Source organism: Lemur catta, chromosome 4 (assembly GCF_020740605.2).
Source record: "Lemur catta isolate mLemCat1 chromosome 4, mLemCat1.pri, whole genome shotgun sequence".
NCBI classification, from domain to species: Eukaryota; Metazoa; Chordata; class Mammalia; order Primates; family Lemuridae; genus Lemur; species Lemur catta.
Window position 1 is genome coordinate 7,238,753 of NC_059131.1, and position 21,847 is coordinate 7,260,599.

At 34.4% G+C, this 21,847-nt stretch overlaps 1 protein-coding gene across 5 annotated transcripts in view; it reads right to left on the reverse strand.

Annotated features, from left to right (window-relative positions):
* ROCK2 (Rho associated coiled-coil containing protein kinase 2) overlaps nucleotides 1–21,847 on the reverse strand; it is a 122,315-nt gene that overhangs the window by 47,170 nt on the left and 53,298 nt on the right. For all 5 annotated transcript variants that reach the window (XR_006734622.1, XR_006734623.1, XR_006734624.1 and 2 more), the window contains 2 exons: nucleotides 19,975–20,112; nucleotides 4,672–4,932 (listed from right to left, as the gene is read on the reverse strand). Coding sequence is in view for 2 of the 5 variants with exons in the window: in XM_045549044.1 (XP_045405000.1) it covers nucleotides 4,672–4,932; nucleotides 19,975–20,112 (399 nt within the window). In the remaining 3 variants the exon portion in view is untranslated. The remainder of the gene's footprint in view (nucleotides 1–4,671; nucleotides 4,933–19,974; nucleotides 20,113–21,847) is intronic.

The following is a 21,847-nucleotide window of genomic DNA, read 5'->3' on the forward strand; positions in this document are numbered from 1 at the left end:
ATCAGAAGTATCAGTATGAACTTGTGATTTTTAATATACTATATATGCAGATAAAATATTAAATATAAATGTGTGTACATGTGGTTTACTGCATATGTAGTATATACAATATAAACGTCCTAACTCCATCTTCTGACAGGGCCTAGAAGTAATGACACTCGAGCAATGAGCACACCTAGCACCAAAACACTTATTTCTAAATACCATTCTGTAACAACAAAAAAAAAATTCAGAGCTTCTTGAAGAAGTAGCTGATTCCAGGGCTGAGACAGAGAAAATTTAAGTCTTCAACACCTTACAGTGTCAAAAATAAGAAAATGTTCCTAAAGGGGGGCCATGTTGAAAGGACACAGGAGCCAACCTAAGAAGCCTTCACAAAATTGCAAATATTGGACTGAGTTTCAAAATATGGGTAGGAATTTGCCACGGAGACTATTAAATACCATGTATGTATGTACACAAGCCAGGAATCACAGAATACCACAGTATAAAAAGAACTAAAGGTGACTCAAGACTTCTGAGCCATAAGTACTACTTCACAATAGACAATGAGGATGAGAGGCAGGCAGGGGTCATTCATCATAAGAGCCTTACCAGGACAAGCCAAGAAGTTTGAACCTTACTCAGTAGGTGACAGAAACCTCCTGAAGGGTTTTAAACTGGATAGCAAGATAATCAGGTATGGCTTTTCAAAGGTTTCTCAAATTTTTTACATGTATCAGATTAAAGGTATATTAGATAAATATTAATATATCTGATGTTTTATCATTGACAAAATATCATAACTTGAGAAAATTTACTAAAAACACAAAACTGGCCAATGAGAAATCTTAAGAGTTGGTTTAAGAAACTATTAAAATGCTTCCTATAAAAAGAAAAGGGAAAGAAAATTTATAAGTGGAATTTTTAAGTATCAGAAGCATTCAAAGCTTCAGTTTGCTGCACAGGCAGGAAGCTTTTCAGTCTATTTTAAAAACTGAAAATGATCCCTTGCTCATTCTCTTCACAGATGCATACCCCATGCCTCACAAGGGTTCTTGGCTAATGCAGGCCTGCTTATTCTTAGATTCTACCTAAAAAACACCTAATTTAGAATCCCATTTGCCATGCTGCAGTACCCACAGCCACACAAAGCTGCCTACCTGGATTATCCCAGTTATCCCTGCTAAGTACCAATTTTTATTTTCATAAGTTTCTGAAACATGTATATTTTTAAAATTGATGTCACTTGTAGAAAGGCTGAGAACATTAACATAAATTGTTAATAAAGTTAGCCTCTGAAAAATCACAACCTCAATTTAATCAACTGATATACACCAGAACATTAATGGATAAAATCTTATGTTATCTTCATGTAATTTAAAATACCAGCGTATCATGTGCCTTAAAAGGTGGTAAAGGTTGCTATGAAATGGGCGACAGGCAAAGCATAAGCCCAACATATATGATCAATGTAGACAATTTAAAATAGCAGTAGTTCTCAGCTGTCATTGAGACACATCTAGATGTAAACATAGTATAATGTAACTCTCATTTACAGCCAGATAAGGTTCTTTTTCCGAGAGAGACAGAGTAACAGCAACAGCACCCAGAAAATTGTGTCACCCATGATTTGCCAATAATAGAACTTAATGAGACACCATTACTTTTTTCTGTGACAGTAACAAATTATTTTAGTCCTTGTAAGTTTTAATTTTATAGTTATATTTTATTTCTATTTTTATCCAAGGCATAACATTTTATAGGAAGCCAGGATAGCTGAAAAATGATTCAAGCATCTACATCTATGTTATAGATTAAGGGTTGGCAAATTTTTTTCTATATAGGGCTAGATTGCAAATATTTTGTTATGGACCACATAGAGTCTCTGTCACATATTTTTCTTCTTTTTATAAACAACCCTTTAGAAACGTAATAATCATTTTTAGCACATAAGCTGTACAAACCAAGCCATAGGCCAGATTTGGCCCTTATGTTCTAGTTTGCCAATTCCTTCTATAGGGAAATGAGAATGAAACTATAAACATTTCTAATGGCTTCACTATAGCAACAATAATCAAACAAGGCAAACAAAGCAATAACCTGAAACTTATAATAAATAAACTATTCATATTAATAAAACTAATATAAAATTATCAATTCTATATACTATAGTTTTTAAGGAAACACTTCTGTTCTTTAAATTATATAATCATCCTCAGTATTAGTTTGTTGGAAGAATGGAGGTTTGGGGTAAAACAATCGGCATTTTTAAAGTTCAGTATTTTAAAAAAATCTGACCATATCAAAATGAAAGATTTCTATTTAAACAAAGGCATGGTGGGGTAGCAGACTGGAAGATGTTAACAACAGCATCTGTGGAATCACTATCTAGATTATACAAAAAAGCTCTGTACATCAACAAGAAGCCAATTTTTAAAAGATACACAAAGTCAAAAGATAAAAGATATACACAGGTAATTCACAAAACAGAAATGACTGACAAGTATATGAAGAGAGGTTTGTTATCATTAGTTATAAGATAAACACAATTTTGAAAAAATACTACTGTAAACCAATGGAAGTGGTAACATTTAGAGAGCTGAATAATAAGAAGGGTTAGTGAGAATATGGGAAGACAGTGTCTCTCATGCACTACTAGTAAGAGGTTATAAACATTTGCAGCCATTCTGGAGATCAGGCAATTCCTTATTTATGTACCCTCTGATACAGCAGTTTCACTTCTAAGTTTATACTAGAGAAATCCTTGTCGGGATACACATGGGACATATGTGAAGATGTTAGAGACAATATTGTTGGTAGCAGGGAGCTGGAGGTGACCAGAAATCCAACTCCAGGGGAATAATAAATTGATACGTAGATACTAATGGCATAGTAAGCAGCAGAAACAAAGCAATGAACTAATTTATATTTATCAGGGATATACATAAAAACAATGCTGAGTAACAAAGTAAACAAAATGGCATCCATACCAACATATTGTTTATACAAATGAAGAATATATATGTATATTATACTAATACTCTGCAAAAGCATATGCTAAACACATTAAATTGGTTATCTATTAAAGAGAGGAAAGAGAGAATGAGACAAAAACTGAAAAGAGGAAAATATAACTATTTGCACCTTAATGAAAAACAGTAAACAAAATTAGATAAGCCATTTTTTGCCTTATACAGAGACAATTTAAGATATTTTCAACAGCTGATTTTAGTATTTATTACATGCTCATAAAATTATTTTATAAATACCATATTGTATCCTGTTTCCCATATTCTCATACTCTATACCTTTTTTTTTTCGTAACTACCTTTACCTTCCCTAAAAACATATGGTGTGATTTATTTCTCTGCACTCCATCCACCCTCAAAAGTTTTTGGTTTAATTAAAATTAGAATACATTCATGGAAGTACAGTGCATAAACATATTATGTACAATAAACATAAAAAAGTCTAGCATTCTATTTGAAAATTATTTCACACTTCATTTTCATTAAAGATAACTTTCACTGTTAATCATTTCATACTATATTACGCTAAATACCACAAGAGGGAGCTTTGGGTACAATAAAATACTCCACATATTAAACACTGAGTAACGGTTGCAGAAGATAGTAACAGTCCTATCAAGAAGACCAAAAAAGTAAAGGGATGTTAAGTTTTAGCTGGGTAGACTAAAATGGCCTATAAAGTATAGCACAGATTCTGAATAAGTAAAGGCATTATGATATTAGAAAAGTGACTAGTCAAGTTAGGATTACCACCTGAGCCTGGATGAACATGGAATGCTGATGAAAGTAGGATGACTAATAAAAGTAAAAGTTGCATAGGTGGCATGAATAAGTTGAGGTAAAGAGAAAAGAAAATTATCTTTATTTATAATAAAGGTCTTGACTAGATAACTAACAAGAAATAGATTAGCTATATAAGCATACTGGAAGGTTATGAAAACCACACAAAAGATGAAATATAGTTTGCTGTCAATATATATTAACATTTACAAGTGATCTCCTAGATCCAACATGATCCCTCCCAATAAGGAATTACTGCTAGGATTTATAGTACATTTACAGAGAAAAGGGCAAGACATATAAAATTTTTAACCAAACTAAATCAGTATCATAATTAGCTATGAGGTTAATGTCACTGAACCTATTAATTATAATATAAATTGTTCAACAGGTAAAGTATCACAATAGATGATGGCCCCAAATTTATTCTATACGGTTGATACAGGCAGGGGTGGGGTAGAAGGTAGTAATGTAAATTTTTTTCCTTACCTTTCTTCCTTTTTAGAAGGAAAATCACAGAAATAACAATGGTGGTGGAAATACCCACGTACCATAATTTAGATTTTGTGTCCTACTTCTTTACCTATATCATTATACACATGAACCAGTTTTGACTGGTAGCAAATGCTTATCAACAGTCCATGAGGAAGATAATAAAAACAGCTGAGTTTTTATTTCTCTTAGGTCCAGCTAATCTGCCAATTAAGTACTCTACAGCTAGATGAATGAAATGTTTTAATTTGGCATTATCTTGTTTGAGTTATTACACAGTTAGAAAAATTAAATTTATCTTTGTTCAAAACCATGAAGTTCTGATTTTAGGTATTTCATTTACTTTTGCTCCCCAAAAACTAGCACTTTAAAAAAATTGCTTACTTACTTCATCCATCTTCATACATGTGCCAAAATCTGCTAATTTTAGATGTCCATGTTTATCCAAGAGCATGTTGTCAGGCTTCACATCTCTGTGTATTAAACCCATGGAGTGTATCGCATCCAGAGCAAGAACAACTTCAGCAGTATAAAATTTGGCCCATTTTTCAGGCACATCATAATTACTCATAAGGTTTACAAGGTCTCCACCAGGCATGTACTCCATTACCATGTACAGGTACCTATCATCTTGAAAAGCATAAAAGAGCTGGAAAACAAAAGGAAAAGGGAAAAAATTAAAAAAAAAAAAAACCACCATAAATAGAATAAAAACTAAAACCTACCACAACTACTGAAAAAGACAAACTATTTAATAACCAAAACTAAGTTAAATTTATGAAATCTTCTATTTTAGACTTGGATATGTGTAATGGAAAAACAGTATGAGACAAATTTTTATATGGGTACCTTATTGAAGCATAGATGAATATGTCCCCTCTTGGAGACCACAATACAGTAAACCATTCAAATAGAAATATTTAAAACAAAGAAGTAGCATAGAAGGTGATAACAACATAGTTTAAAAAAATTAAACAAACTATTGCACATAACTCACATAAAAAAGAGCTGAGGAGGTAGGAGCAATTTAGAAAAATCTAAGAGATATTAGATTCAAGGGATGTAGACGAGGGAATAAGCCCCACACCAGTGGAAAGAATGAGTAACTGGCAGCCATATTTGGAACAGGACTAACTCTTCTCTCTCCCTCCCCATCACCTTACTTTTGGTAAGCACTAAGAGGCACTGTTACCTGTACTCACACTACAGGAGGGGCATGGGACCAGAGAAATAAGACACCAACCCAGCCTGCTACTGGCCCCCAGGAAAAACAGAGAAACTACAAAGTCGCAAGAAAATATATCTGTATATCCCACCAAACAACATGTCCCACCCCTCCTGGAAGCAAGCAATGGAAACAGAAAAGGCTTCCACAGACAAACAGGGAAAAGATAGAACAAAACCAACAATTAACATTTGAGAAAAACCAACATCATGAAATAGAGGAAAAGTAATTCAAGAAATAAAATTAACACACAAGGAAATGTTTAATAGAACAGCTTTAAATATGTAAAATCAATACCATCAAAGGTGTTATAGATACAGCATCATTTAAGCAGTAGGCTGACATGAATAAGCGATGAAATATAAAGCAAGGTTAGAAAAGCTCCAACACCTATCTAAAAGCAGATCTACAAAGAGAGAACAGACTAGAAGAAAAAGAAAAAATAAACAAAAATTTCTGGAAATGAATAAAGTTAAAAATCTAAGACTGAAAAGACCTCTAAATGAAACACAGGGAAACGTTAGACAGCCAGTGCTAAATTTTCATAAATCCAAGAGAAAAATCCTAAGTTTCCAAAAACACAAGATAGATTATATTGACAACAAAACTCACAGCCAATATGCTAAATACAAAAGACAACATAACTGTATCTTCAAAGTTTTGACGAAAAATAATTTTGATTCAAAAATATGGCAGACTAGAAAGCAAATGAGATGGCAAAACTTGTTCAGGGATATCATTTGACAAAATAAATTCAAGTAAGAGGATTATGTGAGACATAAGAAAGAGGGAAAAATAAAGAATCTAGAAAAACACACAAAAATCACTTTTTTGATAGTCAAGCGAAAAATCACAGTAATTTTAAAATGGAAGGTAGTGGATGTAGGGAAGCAAGAGATGAAAAGGCATTATCAGGCTGGTTACCAAATTGAGAAAAAGTATGTGTGTGTGTGTCTATCAGTGTGTATGTGTTTAAATGATTAAAGAAAAGATATAGCCTCCTTCTGTCCTCTCCCCTCCTCCCACCCTTCCCTTTCCCTACTAGGAAAGGAGGGGGGGGAGGGAGGGAGAGGGAGAGAGGGGGAGAGAGAGAGAGAGAGAGAGAGAGAGAGAGAGAGAGAGAGAGAGAGAGAGAGAGAGAGAGGAGGAGAAGAAGAAGAAGAAGAAGAAGAAGAAGAAAGAAAAGAAAGGAGGAAGGAAGGAAGGAAGGAAGGAAGGAAGGAAGGAAGGAAGGAAGGAAGGAAGGAAGGAAGGAAGGAAGGAAGGAAGGAAGGAAGGAAGGAAGGAAGAGAAGGAAGGAAGGAAGGAAGGAAGGAAGGAAGGAAGGAAGGAAGGAAGGAAGGAAGGAAGGAAGGAAGGAAGGAAGGAAGGAAGGAAGGAAGGAAGGAAGGAAGGAAGGAAGGAAGGAAGGAAGGAAGGAAGGAAGGAAGGAAGGAAGGAAGGAAGGAAGGAAGGAAGGAAGGAAGGAAGGAAGGAAGGAAGGAAGGAAGGAAGGAAGGGAAAGACACCCATGTTCATAGACTGGAAGAGTCAATATTATCAAAATGGCAATTCTTCCCAAATCTATCAATATAGTCAAAGCAATCTCTATCTAAATCCAAGTGGATCTTTCCCAGAAATCAACAAGCTGATCCTAAAATTTATTTGGAAATGCAAAGAACCCAGATAAGTCAACACAATACTGAACAAGAACAAAGTAGGAAGACTTGTATTTCCCAATTTAAAAACTCACCACAAAGCTATAGTAATCAAGACAGTACTAGCATAGAAATAGACACAAATCACTGGAACCCTTGTATCTATGATCAATAAAATTTTCTGACAAAGGTGCCAGCATAGTTTAGTAGGGGAAAAGATAGTGTTTTCTAAAAAAACGGTGCTTGAAAAATTCGATATTTACAGGCAAAAAGATGAATTTTTAGACCCCTACTTCACACCATAGTCAAAAATAAATTCAAAATGGATCCTAGGCCTAAATTTAAGAGTTAAAATTACAAAAACCTTAGAAAAAAATGAAGGAGAAAATCTTCATGACCTTGGATTAAGTAAAGATTTATTAGATGTAACACCAAAAACACAACTGACAAAATGAAAAACTGATATGCAGTTTTTCATCAAAATAAAAATTTTCTGGCTTCAAAAGATACCATTAATAAAATAAAAAGATAAGCCACAGGTTGGGAGGAAATATTTAGAAATGATATATATGGCAAAGGGCTTATATCTAGAATATATGAACTCCTACAACTCAATAATAAGACAAAAAAATCTATTTAAATAAAGGCAAAAGATATGAATAGGCATTTCACCAAAGAAGATACAGGAGTGGCCAATAAGCACACGAAAAGATGCTCCACTACCATTAGTCCTTAGGGAAATGCAAATTAAAACCACAATGAGGCCGGGCGCGGTGGCTCACGCCTGTAATCCTAGCTCTGGGAGGCCAAGGCGGGTGGATCGCTCGAGGTCAGGAGTTCGAGACCAGCCTGAGCAAGAGTGAGACCCCGTCTCTACTAAAAATAGAAAGAAATTATCTGGCCAACTAAAAATATATATACAAAAAAAAAAAAAAAATTAGCCGGGCATGGTGGCTCATGCCTGTAGTCCCAGCTACTCGGGAGGCTGAGGCAGTAGGATCGCTTAAGCCCAGGAGTCTGAGGTTGCTGTGAGCTAGGCTGATGCCACGGCACTCACTCTAGCCCGGGCAAGAAAGTGAGACTCTGTCTCAAAAATAAATAAATAAATAAAAAAATAAAACCACAATGAGATACCACTTCACGCTCATCAGAACAGGCTATACTAAAAGACAGAAAATATCGTGTTGGTGAGAGAGAATGCAGAATGCCACAGCCATTTTGGAGAACAGTTTGGTAATTTCTTCAAAAGTTAAACAAATTACCATGCAATCAAGGATTCCACCCCTATGTACCTACCTAAAAAAAATGGAATATATTTACCAAAGACTTGTATGTAGAAGTTCATAGCAGCAGAGCAGCCAAAAACTAGAAACAATTCAAATGTCCATTAACTGGTAAACATAAAATGAGGTACATCTATATGCTCTGTTTCCACCCCATCTGGGTGTACTGCACTACAATTCTGACACTAACCATCCAGCGTTGGCATCAGATCCTGTAAGCGAAGAGCTCAGTCTTCCACGAGACTGCCCTCATTTCAGACATCAGCTGCACGCTGGGGATCCCCAGGCCACTACATTTCTGACTTACTGGCTACGAGTTCAGGGGTTCCTACAACCTCCTCAGGCTCAACAATTGACTAGGATGAGTCACACAACTCAAGAAAGCACTATATTTATGACTACAGTTTTATTATAAAGGATACGCAAAGGGTGAAGTCTGGAAGAGACTGTAGAGCTTCTGTGCCCTCTGCACATTTAATCAGGGTGCATCACCCCCCTGACACTAGCACATCAACGTGTTCACCAACCAGGAAGCTCCACTAAGTATCAATGTCCAAAGTTTTTACTGGGGCTTCATTACAGAGGCATCATTAATTAAATCATTGGCTAAGTGACTAAACTCTATCTCCAGGCCCCCATCTCTCTTCTCCCAGGAGGTCTGGCAGCTGAAATCCCAATCCTCTAATTATCTACTTGGTCTTTCTAGTGATCCGGTAGCTATCAGGAGACCACTAGAGTCACCTCATTAGCATAACAAAGACACTCCTATCATTCAGGAAATTCCAGGAGCATTGATGTTTTGTGCCAGAAAAAGAGGACCAGATACATTCTTTATTATACCACACCACACAACAGAATACTATTCAACACTAAAAAGGAATGAAGGATGATAGATGTTACCAAGTGAATACTTCAAGAACAGTATGCTAAGGAAAAGGTACCAGATATAAAATACAACATATAGTTTGACTCCATTCACATGAAATGTTGAGAAGAAGCAAATCTATAGAGACAGAAAGCACCTTAGTGGTTGCCTAGGGCTAAGGTAACAGGAAATGATGATAAATGGGTATGAATGACCATTTTGGGATTGTGGAAATCTTCTAACATCAGATTGTAGCGATGGCTGCATAATTCTGTAAATTTCCTAAAAAATCACTGAGTTGTACACTTAAAACAGGTGAATTTTAAGGTATGCATATTATACCTCAAAAAAGTTTATTATAAATGTAGAAAAAGATTGTATACCTCAATAAAGTTGTATAAAGTTGAGTTATTATACCTCAGTAAAATTAATTTAAAAATCCAAATGTGCATGTTAAAATGGTAAACATAGCTACCAGAACACAAAAGAAATACTAATACTGTACATATTTTCCATCACAGTAAAGGCAACTCTAAATCCACCCTAATATAGCTTACAAATAAGCCTTCCTAGAATCAAATTGATCCACAAGTTAATAATACAGCTTTACTTGTAAGAGAGAAAAACTGAAAGCAACCCAAATGTCCAACAGATGAATGGATGAACAAATTGTAATATATCCATACAAGGGAAAACTATTCAGTCGGTAATAAAAAATAATGAATTATTGATATATATTACAGCATGGATGAATCTCAAAACAATTTTGCTGAGAGAAAGACGCCAGATGGATGGGACTGACATTAGGCTGGGCACAGTAGAAGAAAAGGTCAGTGAACTCAACGACTTAGCAATAAAAGCTAAAGCAGGCAAGGAAAAAAAATAAAAGACTTGGAGGTAAAAGAGAGTATCAGTTACCCAGTGGACAAAATAAACAGACAATATATGTGTAATTGAAGTCTCAGAAAGGGGCTGAGGGACTAGGGGGCAGGAGCTGAGAAGAAAAATATTTCAATAATGGCCAAAATTTTCCCAAATTTGATGAAATCTATAAATCCACGGTTCTAAGAAGCTCCAATAAATACCAAGCAAGTTAAACAAAGCTAATCAAAGCACTGTGTTACTGGTAGCAAGAACAGACAAAACAACTGAATAGAACAGAAAACCCCAAAATACACCCAAGCACATATGGACAATTGAATTACAACACAAGGAGGCAATGCATACCAGTGGGGAAAGTGAAATTTTGCCACTACGTAATGTGGGAACAACTGAATATCCACATGCAAACAAATAAAATTTAATCCTTAAGTAACACCCTATTTAAAAATTCTGGTTTGATCATAGGTGCTATGGTGTGAATGTTTTATGTCCTCCAAAAATTCATATGAAATACTTATGATAGTATGATAACACTATCATCCTAAGTTATTAGGAGGAGTGATCTTTGAGGGGGTGATTAGGTCATGAAGGCTTATACCTTTAAAAAACAGGCCCCAAAGGAGCTCATTCACCCCCTTCGACCATGTGAGGACATAAGGATAAGGGGCCATCTACGAGAAAGCGAACCCCTCACCAGACAACAAATCTAGCAGTGCCCTGATCTTGGACTTCCCACCAAAAATGCAGTCGTGCTGGCATCCTGATCTCTGACTTCTAGTCTCCAGAACTTTGAGAAATAAATTTCTGAGAAATAAACCCACCCAGTTTATGGTATTTCGTTATAACAGTTCTAATGGACTAAGATAGGCCTGACTAACAGACAACAAATAGAGTCAAAAAGATAACATCCGAATATCTTCATGACATAAAGGTAAGGAAAAGTTTCTTAAATGAACACAGAAGGCCATTAACCATAGAAGTTTGATTAAATTGTACTGCATTAAAATTGTACATTTCTATTCATCAAAACATACTTTAAAAAAGGAGTCAGAAGGTAAGTCACACAGAGGGTGTCAGAGCACAAAAGGGGAAGGAGCATTCAGGTTAAGAGGATGGCCGACATGGGGTATCAAAGCCCAAGCAGGGTAAGAAGGACATCCAGGCAAAGGAGCAGCCTAGTGGGGGATATCAGAGCCCAAAAGGAACAAGTCAAAGGAAGACTGAGAAAAGGTTCAAACCGAAAGAAAATAAATGTATGTCATTTGGAACTGGATCTTCTTGCTATAAAATACATTACTGGACAACTGGTGAAACTGCAATGGGGTCTGAGTATGAATCAGTAATGTATCAATGTAGGTATCCTCATTTCCAAGAAAGTTGCTGTGGCTATGAAGCAGAACATCCTTGGTTGCTGGAGATACATACTTAAGTACTAGGAGGTTATCAAGGACTAGATGTTTGTGTTCAGTTCCCCCAAATTCATATGGTGAAACCGTAAACCCCCATGTGATATCTGGAGATGGGGCCTTTGAAGGTGATAAGGTCATGAGGATAGAGTCCTCCTGACAGGATTGGTGCCCTTATATAAAGAGACAGGAGAGTGCTTGCTTCCTATCTCTGCTCTCCACTCTGCAGGGATACAATGAAAAGGCCACCATCCATAAACCAGGAAGAGGGCCTTCACCAAAAATGCAGTCGTCCTGGCACCCTGATCTCTGAATTCTAGCCTCCAGATCTGTGAAAAATAAAAATGTTGTTTAAGCCACCCAGTCCATGGTAATTTGTTATAGTAGCCTGAGCTAAGACAGAGGGTGATGGGGCATGAGGTCAGCAATTTACTCTCAAATGCTTCAGAAAAAGTCCAAAGTCCTTTGTATTTCCAACCTTCCTATAAGTCTGTGATTGCTTGAAAAGAAAAAAAAAAGGAAAGTCACCATTTAGGAGAAGATATTTGTAACAATATGCACAAAAGGCTCATCTCCAAAATAAATAACAAGAATTCCTACTAATCAATTTTTTTTAATTGACAGACATCTTAATGGGAAAATAAGCAAGAAACTTAACAGGTATTTCACAAAATGGGATATTCAAATATGAAAAGGTATTCCACTTCATTAGAGAAAGGTAAATTTAAACCACTGTGAGACAACACTTTGCATACACAAAAATGATGAAGAATTTTTAATCTGATAATACCAAGTTTTGGCAAGGATGTGAGACTAAGAGAATTTATAAAGGAAACTGCTCTAGCCACACTGGAAAACAAGCTGATCCCATCTACTACAACTAATTATAAGTACCTAGAAATGCTACTTTTAGGAACACAACTACTAGAAATAAGCACAAGAATACTGATGATAGTATTACTTCTAACAAACACAATTTTGAAAATATACCAATAAATTGCATTATATACATACAATGGAATAAAATACAGTGATGAAATTAATATACTGTAGCAACAAGGATAAATCATATAAACATAACATGGAACAAAAAAGGTAGACACGAAAGAAGATACATTCAATGATTTCACTTATATAAAGTTCAGATGCCAGATGCTGGCACCTTGATATTCGACTCCTCAGCCTCCAAAATGGCGACATATAAATTTCTTTTCTTTTAAATTACCCAGTCTGTTATAGCAACACAAAACAGACTAAGACAAAGTGTGTTTGCACTGTTTTACTACTTTAAAATTGAAAGATTAAAATTCATTATGGGAAAATGTTAAAATTTGCCAAACCTATGTAAGAGTAAACCAAAGAAAGTTCCCAGATGGTTCACTTGTTAGACAAGCAAGGAAAGCCATCCATTTACCAATGGTAAATTAATTAAATTGTGTTTGACTGCAGTAGCCAAAAAATGTGTCTAAAGAAAATTAATTTGAAAGACGATTAGTCTTTCAGCAACAACAGCTACTCAAAGAGCTGAGGACTCTGAGAGCAGTATCAATAGTCAACGTAAAAACAAGGCAAATGATTCTGAGTGGTTTTCCTTGGTTCTTGAGTCAACAGATGTTACTGATACTGTGCAGTAGCTACTTACTAGAGGAGTCAGTGCTAAGTCTGGAGTAAAGCCTCTATGAAGAGTCTGCATGGAAAGAATATTTTCAAAGAAGTTGAGAAAACACTAATTCAGTACAACCTGAAGTCGAATCTGGTAAGATGTGTAACAACAGATGGTTATAAAAATATTTGTAGAACAGAAAAAAACTTAGTTGGACAAATTTACAAAGCTTGCGAAAATGTAAGATGTTTAAAGTCTATGGTTACTCATTATATTTAATAGCATTGATCAACAGGTACCAAACAGAAAATAATTTAATCCCTCATATTAATAAATAAGTAGTGTCAATGGTGTCATTTGTTGTTGTGGACTTAACCGTCATCATCAGTTTTGGGAATTTTTGTTAGAAATAAAAGGTGAATATCCTGACTCACTCTACCACACATCAGTTCAATGGCTTAGCAGTGGTAACATTTTATTGCAACTATTTGAGCTCAGAGATGAGACTGAAATTTGTCTGAACAAGAACTGCCCTCAACCACTATTATCAAAATATTGAATACCTTTGGAAATTAGCTTTTGCTATAGACTTGATAATGTTTCTTAATACAACCTAAAATTACAAGGCAAAACGGTGCTTATATATAGAACTTATACTGTACTACAATCATTTGATGACATTAACAATAAGCTGCTTTATATACTTCCCATGCTATCACAAGTTAAAAACAAGAAGCAAAATCTTCATTCCTACACAAATTTGCAGCAGATATATTTTCTAAGCTCAAACTAGTTCCACAGTTCCAGCACCATTTTAGGACCAAATGCAAGTGCAAAGGAAATATCCTTATTACCAAATCCATTTAAACTTTGCAGCTGGGGAGCTTCTTCTACCTAACCTTCAACTGGAAATAATTAATCTGTAATATAATGACCTTGTTAAACAGCAAGTATCAAGAGAAGAATTTTTTAAATTTCTGAAAATGACTTCTCCAAGAGTAAAGATGGTCAATCAAAATTACATGCTTGAGGTCAACATCAACAGTCATAAATAATATATTAGTACATACTTTTCATATGGCAACATATGAAAATGGCACTGTACCTCTGTAGTCTTTCAAAAACCCATAATCCTCATTTATTTATTTTTTTTTTTTTAAGAGACAGAGTCTTACTCTGTCACCCAGGCTGGAGTGCAGTGGCATGATCATAGCTTACTGTAACCTCAAATTCCCAAACTCACGCAATCCTCCCACCTTAGACTCCCAAGTAGCTAGGACTCCAGGGGTCCACCACCACCCCTGGCTAACTTTTTAAATTTTTTTTTGTAGAGACAGAGTCTTCCTACATTGCCCAGACTGGTCTCTAACTCCTGGTCTCAAGTGATCCCCTTGCCTCAGACTCCCAAAGTGCTGGGATTACAGGCGTGAGCCACCATGCCTGACATCTAGTCTAATTAGTAAGAAAAACATCAGATAAATTGCAATAAAGGAGCATCCACATCCTATAATATACCTGACAAGTATTCCTCAAAACTGTCAAGGGCATTAAAAGCAAGGAAAGTATGAGGAAACTGTCACAGCCAAGAGGAACCTAAGAAGACACAGTAACTAAATGCAATGTGATATCCTGGATGGGATCCTGAAACATAAAAAGAACATTAGGTAAAAACTAAAAAAAAAGTGAACAAATTATAGATTTTTGTTAATAATAATGTCTCAATATTGGTTCATTCATAAATCTGTAAGATGTTAATAATAGGGGAAACTGCACAGGGGGTATATGGGAACTCTATACCATCATCTCAATTACTCTGTAAATCTAAAACTTAAAAAGTAAAGTCTATTAATAAAAAATAATCATGTGCTAGTGGATGATAACAGTATTTGGCAGTACCTAGCTATGTGAAGACATTCTCAAAGATGAATATGTAGAATCTTTTTACTCATCAGGACAAACAGATAAACATTTGCACTCAATTTTGAGGATAGGAAACATTAATTATGAATCCCAATCGAGCAAAATGTTATCAACCCCAGAAAAGAATTTCATTCTTCTCATCAGCAGACCTATATTTTTGAAAACTGTATTTATTACCTCTTGAGTTTCATCAATAAAAATTTTGTAGAAATTTGTTCTCTTATTATGTAAGTACTTACACAGTATCTTCAACTTTGTTTCTTGGGCTGCAAAGCCTAAAATATTTACTATTTGGCCCTTTACAAGTATCCAATACCTGGTGTAACTGAAACAAGACTGTCCATGGTTGGTAACTGTTAAAGCTGGGTGAACAGTACATGGGGATTCAATATATTTTCTACTTTGAAATATGTTTAAAACTTATCATAAATTTTTACAACTAAAAAGATACAACATTAAATATATTGAAATTTCTTCTTGAAAGTTTTGCAAGTAAATTCAATCAAGTCTCATGGAGTGAATATTTTATATAAACCATACCAAAGCACAGAAAACATGGTATTCTTCCCAACTATGTCATTATAGTCTCATCATGACGTGAAAACCAACAAGAGCCTATATTTCAAAAATTAAATTAAAGGTCAAATCTCATTATGCACATAGATGCAAAATTAAAAAATATTAGTAAATCAAATTCAGTATCCTACTTAAAAAATCATATTACAGCAAATAGCATTTACTTTAGATTTTACACTACACTAATTTTTTTAGTGCACCACAGTAACAGATTAAACAAACATACAAAAACCATTTTAAAAGATACTGAAGGAAACATTTCAAATACTTTAACATTATTCCTGATAAAAGCTAGGATAAAAAGCTAGGAAAAATGGTCAGATCCTTAACCCACCTTAACCAGAAATCTTCAAATACCAGATAGTTAAACATTAAAAGTATGGATATCCACAAAAGGTTAAGACAAAGTTGAAAAACCTCTGCTATTTAACATTATCAACAAAGACTTTGGGCAATGCTATTTTTTGCATTTTTCAATATCTATATATTAAAATAAATATCTTATGTATAAATTTCATCTGAACCCATGAGTGGGGAGGATATGACTTTACTGAAGACCTGGCTCTATTCAAAGAGACATGCTATATTGTTATGGGAAGACTTAATATTTCAAAATAATCAAAGCAATAAAAAAATCTACCAATTAAAGTCAAAATTATAACTATAATTTTTAACAGAATGAAAAGCTAATTCTAACTCCACTGAGAAAATTTTTAAGAACTGCCACAAAAATATTTTAAAAGGAGAAAAATGAGAAGAGACTTACCTTATATCACAATATAAGAAAAACAACAGAAATAAAAACAATACAATTTTAGCACAGGAACAAATAACAAATCATAGAGCTTAAAGAGAAACTCATGTGTATATGGTAATTTAGTTTATGATATACAGGCCATTTCAATCATTTCATGAGAAAAAAAATGGGCTTTTCTATAAATGGCAATGGTAAAACTAGCTACCCAGGTGGGTTAAAACAAATCATACTACATGTAAAAAAATAAATTCCTGATGACTTAAAAGTAGATTTTCCTCCTTCAAAAAAAATAAAAATATAATAACAGTAAAAGAAGTATAGGAGAATATTTTTATAATCTTGGGTGTGGGGAAGGCATTCCTCAGCAAGAACCAAAATGTAGAATCTATAGATGTGACTACATCTAAATTTAAAAATTCAATAAGCAACAGTCAAAAGAAGGTATTTCCAACGTATATAAAGGATTAACATCCAGGATCTATTAGTATTAACAAATCAATTTAAAACACACACATGTACAAAACATAGACCTACAAGCACAGTTAATTCCACATCAAGGGAAGCAAATGTACAAGACTGATCTGGAATACCCTGTTATAGCACATAGTATGCAAGCTATCAAAGACTAATAAGGCTATGTAAAAAGGTCTCAGGAGCCAATATGATGAACATGATCCCACTGGTCAAATGTGTCACAACTGGAGCATCAATAAGGTGTTCAAAAGACTGAAACACATCAAGTAGGTTTTAAGTCCGTGAATTCAAACTAACACTCCCCCAAAATTGGTCACCCTTAGAGGATAAAAGGAAATTAATCCCTTATTTTGAAAATTGGTAAATACAAGGAAGGAATAAAGCATTTATCCTGTCCTTCTGACATGAACTGTACTACTGGGTAACTAGTTAGTAAACAGGGAAATATTTTTCTTTATAGAAGTATTCCAGTTACCATAATCAAACAGGAATGACTGAATTGGAACATTATCATTTTACAACCCTTAATAAATTAATGTACCAAAACACTGAGCACAAATATCTGGTAATGTTAACAGATAACCAGACATTAGCCTCCCCATAGAAGAACAAAACATTAGTGAGGTAATCCTGCACTACTACCCACCCAGTCAAACCTAGATCTTATCAAGCCTCTATATCTACCTACCAATTTACAAAAATACAAATGAGAGAGAAATATATCAAACTATACTACAGCCCAAAATCAGCAAAATCCAGGTTTCTTCAACCTGGGAACAAATGAAAATGGAAGAGGGAAACTTTAGATGGAGAGACTGAAAAGATACACCTGAACTTCAATGTTTAAAATGCTAAAACTAAACTAAGGTGTTTAGGGGTACACAACTGGGTGATTAAACTACAAAAGAAATCAAGGAAGGGTTTACCACAAAACATAGCAAACTGGATACATAGAAGGCTTAAAAAAGAAAAAGTCCTCTCTACCAGCAAATAATAAAATTTTTAAAATATGCCAATATTTATCTATTGAATTTAAAATCATACTAAAAAATATTTCTAAGAAAAGATTTATATTATAGAATAATTTATATAAGAAAAATGAAAAGAGCTATTTCCAATAAGAGTATAGTAACAATAAATTATGGGGACATCCATATGATTAAATATAGAATAGTCATTAAAAAATAAGAGCTGAGATTTGGAAAACCAAAATAATCCATTGAAATTGATTATAGGCACACCCTACGACTCATTGATTCCACTGCAAGGTGAATCCCTAAAAGACATGTGTGAACACATCACCAAAATCTGTAAGAAAAAATATTCATAGCAGCTTTATTTATGATAGCCAAAAAGGAGAAACAAAAAATTCCATTAAACAATGAACAAAATGTGGTATTTCCATATACAACAGAATATTATTCAATTGTAATAAGATATGAAGTATTGATATATACTATAATATGAATGAATGTTGAAAACATTAGGCTAGGTCAAAGATGTCACAAAAGACATACATACATATTGTATGATCCTATTTGTATGAAATGTTCAGAACAGGCAAATCCATAGAGATAGAAAGTAGATTAGTAGTTGACAGGGGCTGGGGTCAGGGAAGATTAGGAAATAATTGTTAATTGGCTCAGGGTTTCTTTTGGGGGTGATAAAAATGTTCTAAAATTAGGTAGCGGTGATGGTTGTACAACTCTGTGAATATATTTTAAATCCCTGAATAATAAAATAAATAAAATAATAAAAATAAGTCACTTCGGTAAGTTTTCCCCAAAAGCTCAATACTTCATGCATATAAATATAATGGTGCATGGCATGTCTTTCACCAAGATAGATAAACATATGACGGCCATGATAATCTGAGTTACTTTTTCAACTGTACTATGTTTTGCTGCTGATTTGCTTCCTCAGATCCATTATCTCGATTATCTCAATAATCAACAGGTCCTCTCTATCTCAATTAACACTTGATAGAGGTCCATTTAGCAGAATTAAAGATCAAAAGATACCAATTTATAAAATGGTTAACTAGAAATGGCAAGGTATCTGCTACTATGAGAGCAATTTAAAGCTAAAAGTGGAATACATACTTTTATTACCATCATTCTTTAATCAAGTAAATTATCATGGTACATAATTTGCCACAAAAATTTTAGTTTTAGCTGCACATAACAGGATTTCTATTCATTGCCTACAGTAAAAAAATAAGAGAGGAGGATTGAGGCTCAGCCCTATAAAAAAAAGCAACAGTAATGAGCTTTTAAATGACATGGTCATTGATGTGGCAAATTTTTTTGCCTCCAAATTGCCTTCTACAAGCAAGGTTATCAAATTCCTGGATCATTTAAGCATTCTGAACAAGCACTGGTATACATCTAATCTTACTCATGCATGACATTTATTCAAAAATGTTTTCAGATTTAGATATAAAATATAAAAGTATAAAAAAACTTTTACAGAAGTAAAGCTGGTGAGGGATATAATAGAAAAGAAGGCAAAACAGAACCATAAATTCCTTAACCCACAGTCAAATAAGAGTCGTGGAATTAGAAGCCCTAATACTGTCTTACATTATAGGTAATACATAAAGCACTGTAGGAAAATTTTCAAAATATTTATTGTAGAAAGTGTTTTTTTTCCCAAGATAGGCTGATTAATGTAACATAAACTTCTAACTAATATTAGTATGCATATATCCTTACATGGTTCAATGAATTTACTATGTTCCTACCATGCAAGCCACAAGAAGGGGTTGATAGGGAATACTGGCATACTGGTGATCAAGCCAATTCTTTATAAAAGAATTAAAGAAGAAAAAGTTGCAAGTAATACTTGCTTCCAAACACCAATTTAAGTAATCATTACATGTTATATCTATGTGGACATATTGTTTAGGAACATTAAACAAGTGTACAGAATCAGATCTTATTAAAAATAACTGCAGTTACTATGTGAATGAAGCATAGGAATTTCAGCACACAAAATCAACTCTTATGAATAATAAGCACTTATCAAAAAAGGAAATAAACTTATTAAAGTTAGTATGCTTACCTGAACCACCCACGGACTGTTGGCAAAGGCCATAATATCTCTTTCTTCCCAGAAAAAAGCAGAATCTGATCTTTTTATCATTTCAAACTTACTAAGAAGTTTCATAGCATAAACTTTCTGTGATGCCTTATGACGAACCTGTTGATTTTTTGAAACATAAAAATGATTAATACTTTAGTTTTATGAGAAAGGTGAACAGATCATACTATAATACTATTATTAAAGACTTCAATTGCAAAACAAAATGATCCTTATCTAACTAATAAAAAAATAAAAGCAAAACATTTTTAATGAAAGAAACAGGCAAAAAAATTTTTAAGGGAAAAAAATAACTACCAACAATATGGTTATTTGATCATTTCCTATCTTCCCCATTAGACAGTAAATTCCATAACGGCAAGAAGGATATCTATTTTTGACCACCCTTTTAATTCCCAGAACATAGCAAACTGTCTACCAGAGAGATAATAGATAGTGATAATAGTTAACATTTATTGGATAATAGTACATAATAACCGCTAATATTTATATTTGAGTGTCTAATAGGACATCTAATACTGAAACTCCCAATCTTTACTCCTGAATGGATTTCTCCCAGTCTTCCCCATTTTAGTAAATGGCCGCTGAATCCTTTTAGTTGCTCTGGCTAAAAATCCTTTAGCACCCCTTTTTCTCTCAAACAACTTATCAAATTTATCAGCCAATCATGTCAGTTCTACCTTTCAAGTAGTTTCAGAATCCCATAATTTCTAACTACTTCCACTGATACCACCCTGGTACAGTATCTTTTATTTTAATTACCAGCAATAGCCTCAACTAGCTTCCCTGACATTTTCACCTATCCACAGTCTAGTGATCCTTCTAAAACAAACCATTTTCTGTCACTCCCTGCTTAAAATCCCCTAAAGGCTTCCCATATCATCTCTGCATGTGCTGTTCCTTCTACCTGGAATCACCTCCTCTAACTGGGCTCAATCCTTCACTTCCTTAAAATCTTTGTTCAAATGTTGCCTTCTTAGTGAGGCCTACTCTGAGCAGGCTAAACTTTCAAATTAAACTTTCAACTCAAACTCTGGGTTCATTGTTCCCCTCTGCTGCCAGCATACTCCCTATTCCACTCTCTCTTCCATGCTTTTGCTCCACTGTACTTTTATCACCTATCTCTTAGCACTAGCATTTTAAACCCAATAAAGGCAAGAATTTCTGTGTCTTGTTCACTGCTTAATTCCCAGTGTCTAGTATAATGCCTGATATATAATAACCTTTCAGTAAATGTTTGCTGAAAGAATGAATTTACTGAGTAGTACTTAGTATGTACCACGCACTGTGTGTTTTGATACATGTATTATTATACTTAATCTTCCTAACAGTCCCAATGAGGTATTATTTCTCACATGTTACAAATGGGAAATTTGAGGTATGAAGAAGTTAAACTGCCTGAGAACTACACAGATAGTAAGTAAAATCATGATATAAAAGTAGTCTGCATCCAGAATCTGTACTATCCCTACATATATGTATGCCTGCAATTAGGATGATTTCCCCAAACAGGGCCCAATTACATCTGTCAACTTAGTGTTCCACCAAGCTGTGCTTCTTTTCACTCAGGTATACCAGCTTTGGTATAACAGATTATATGGTCACCCTACTCAGGGTTGGAGGAAAGAAGATAAGAGGAAGTCAAGCTAGAGACCATACTCTACAGGGTCATAAATGATCTAGCCTATTCCCAACCTTTCCAATTTAAATCTCATCACTTGTTCCCCCTTTTATTCATATTTTAGGCACACTTATCTTCTTTCAGTTCCCCTAATATAACAAAACTTTCCTCAAGATCTTTATAGGTACTGGGAAGGTATCAGAAAACCCACCA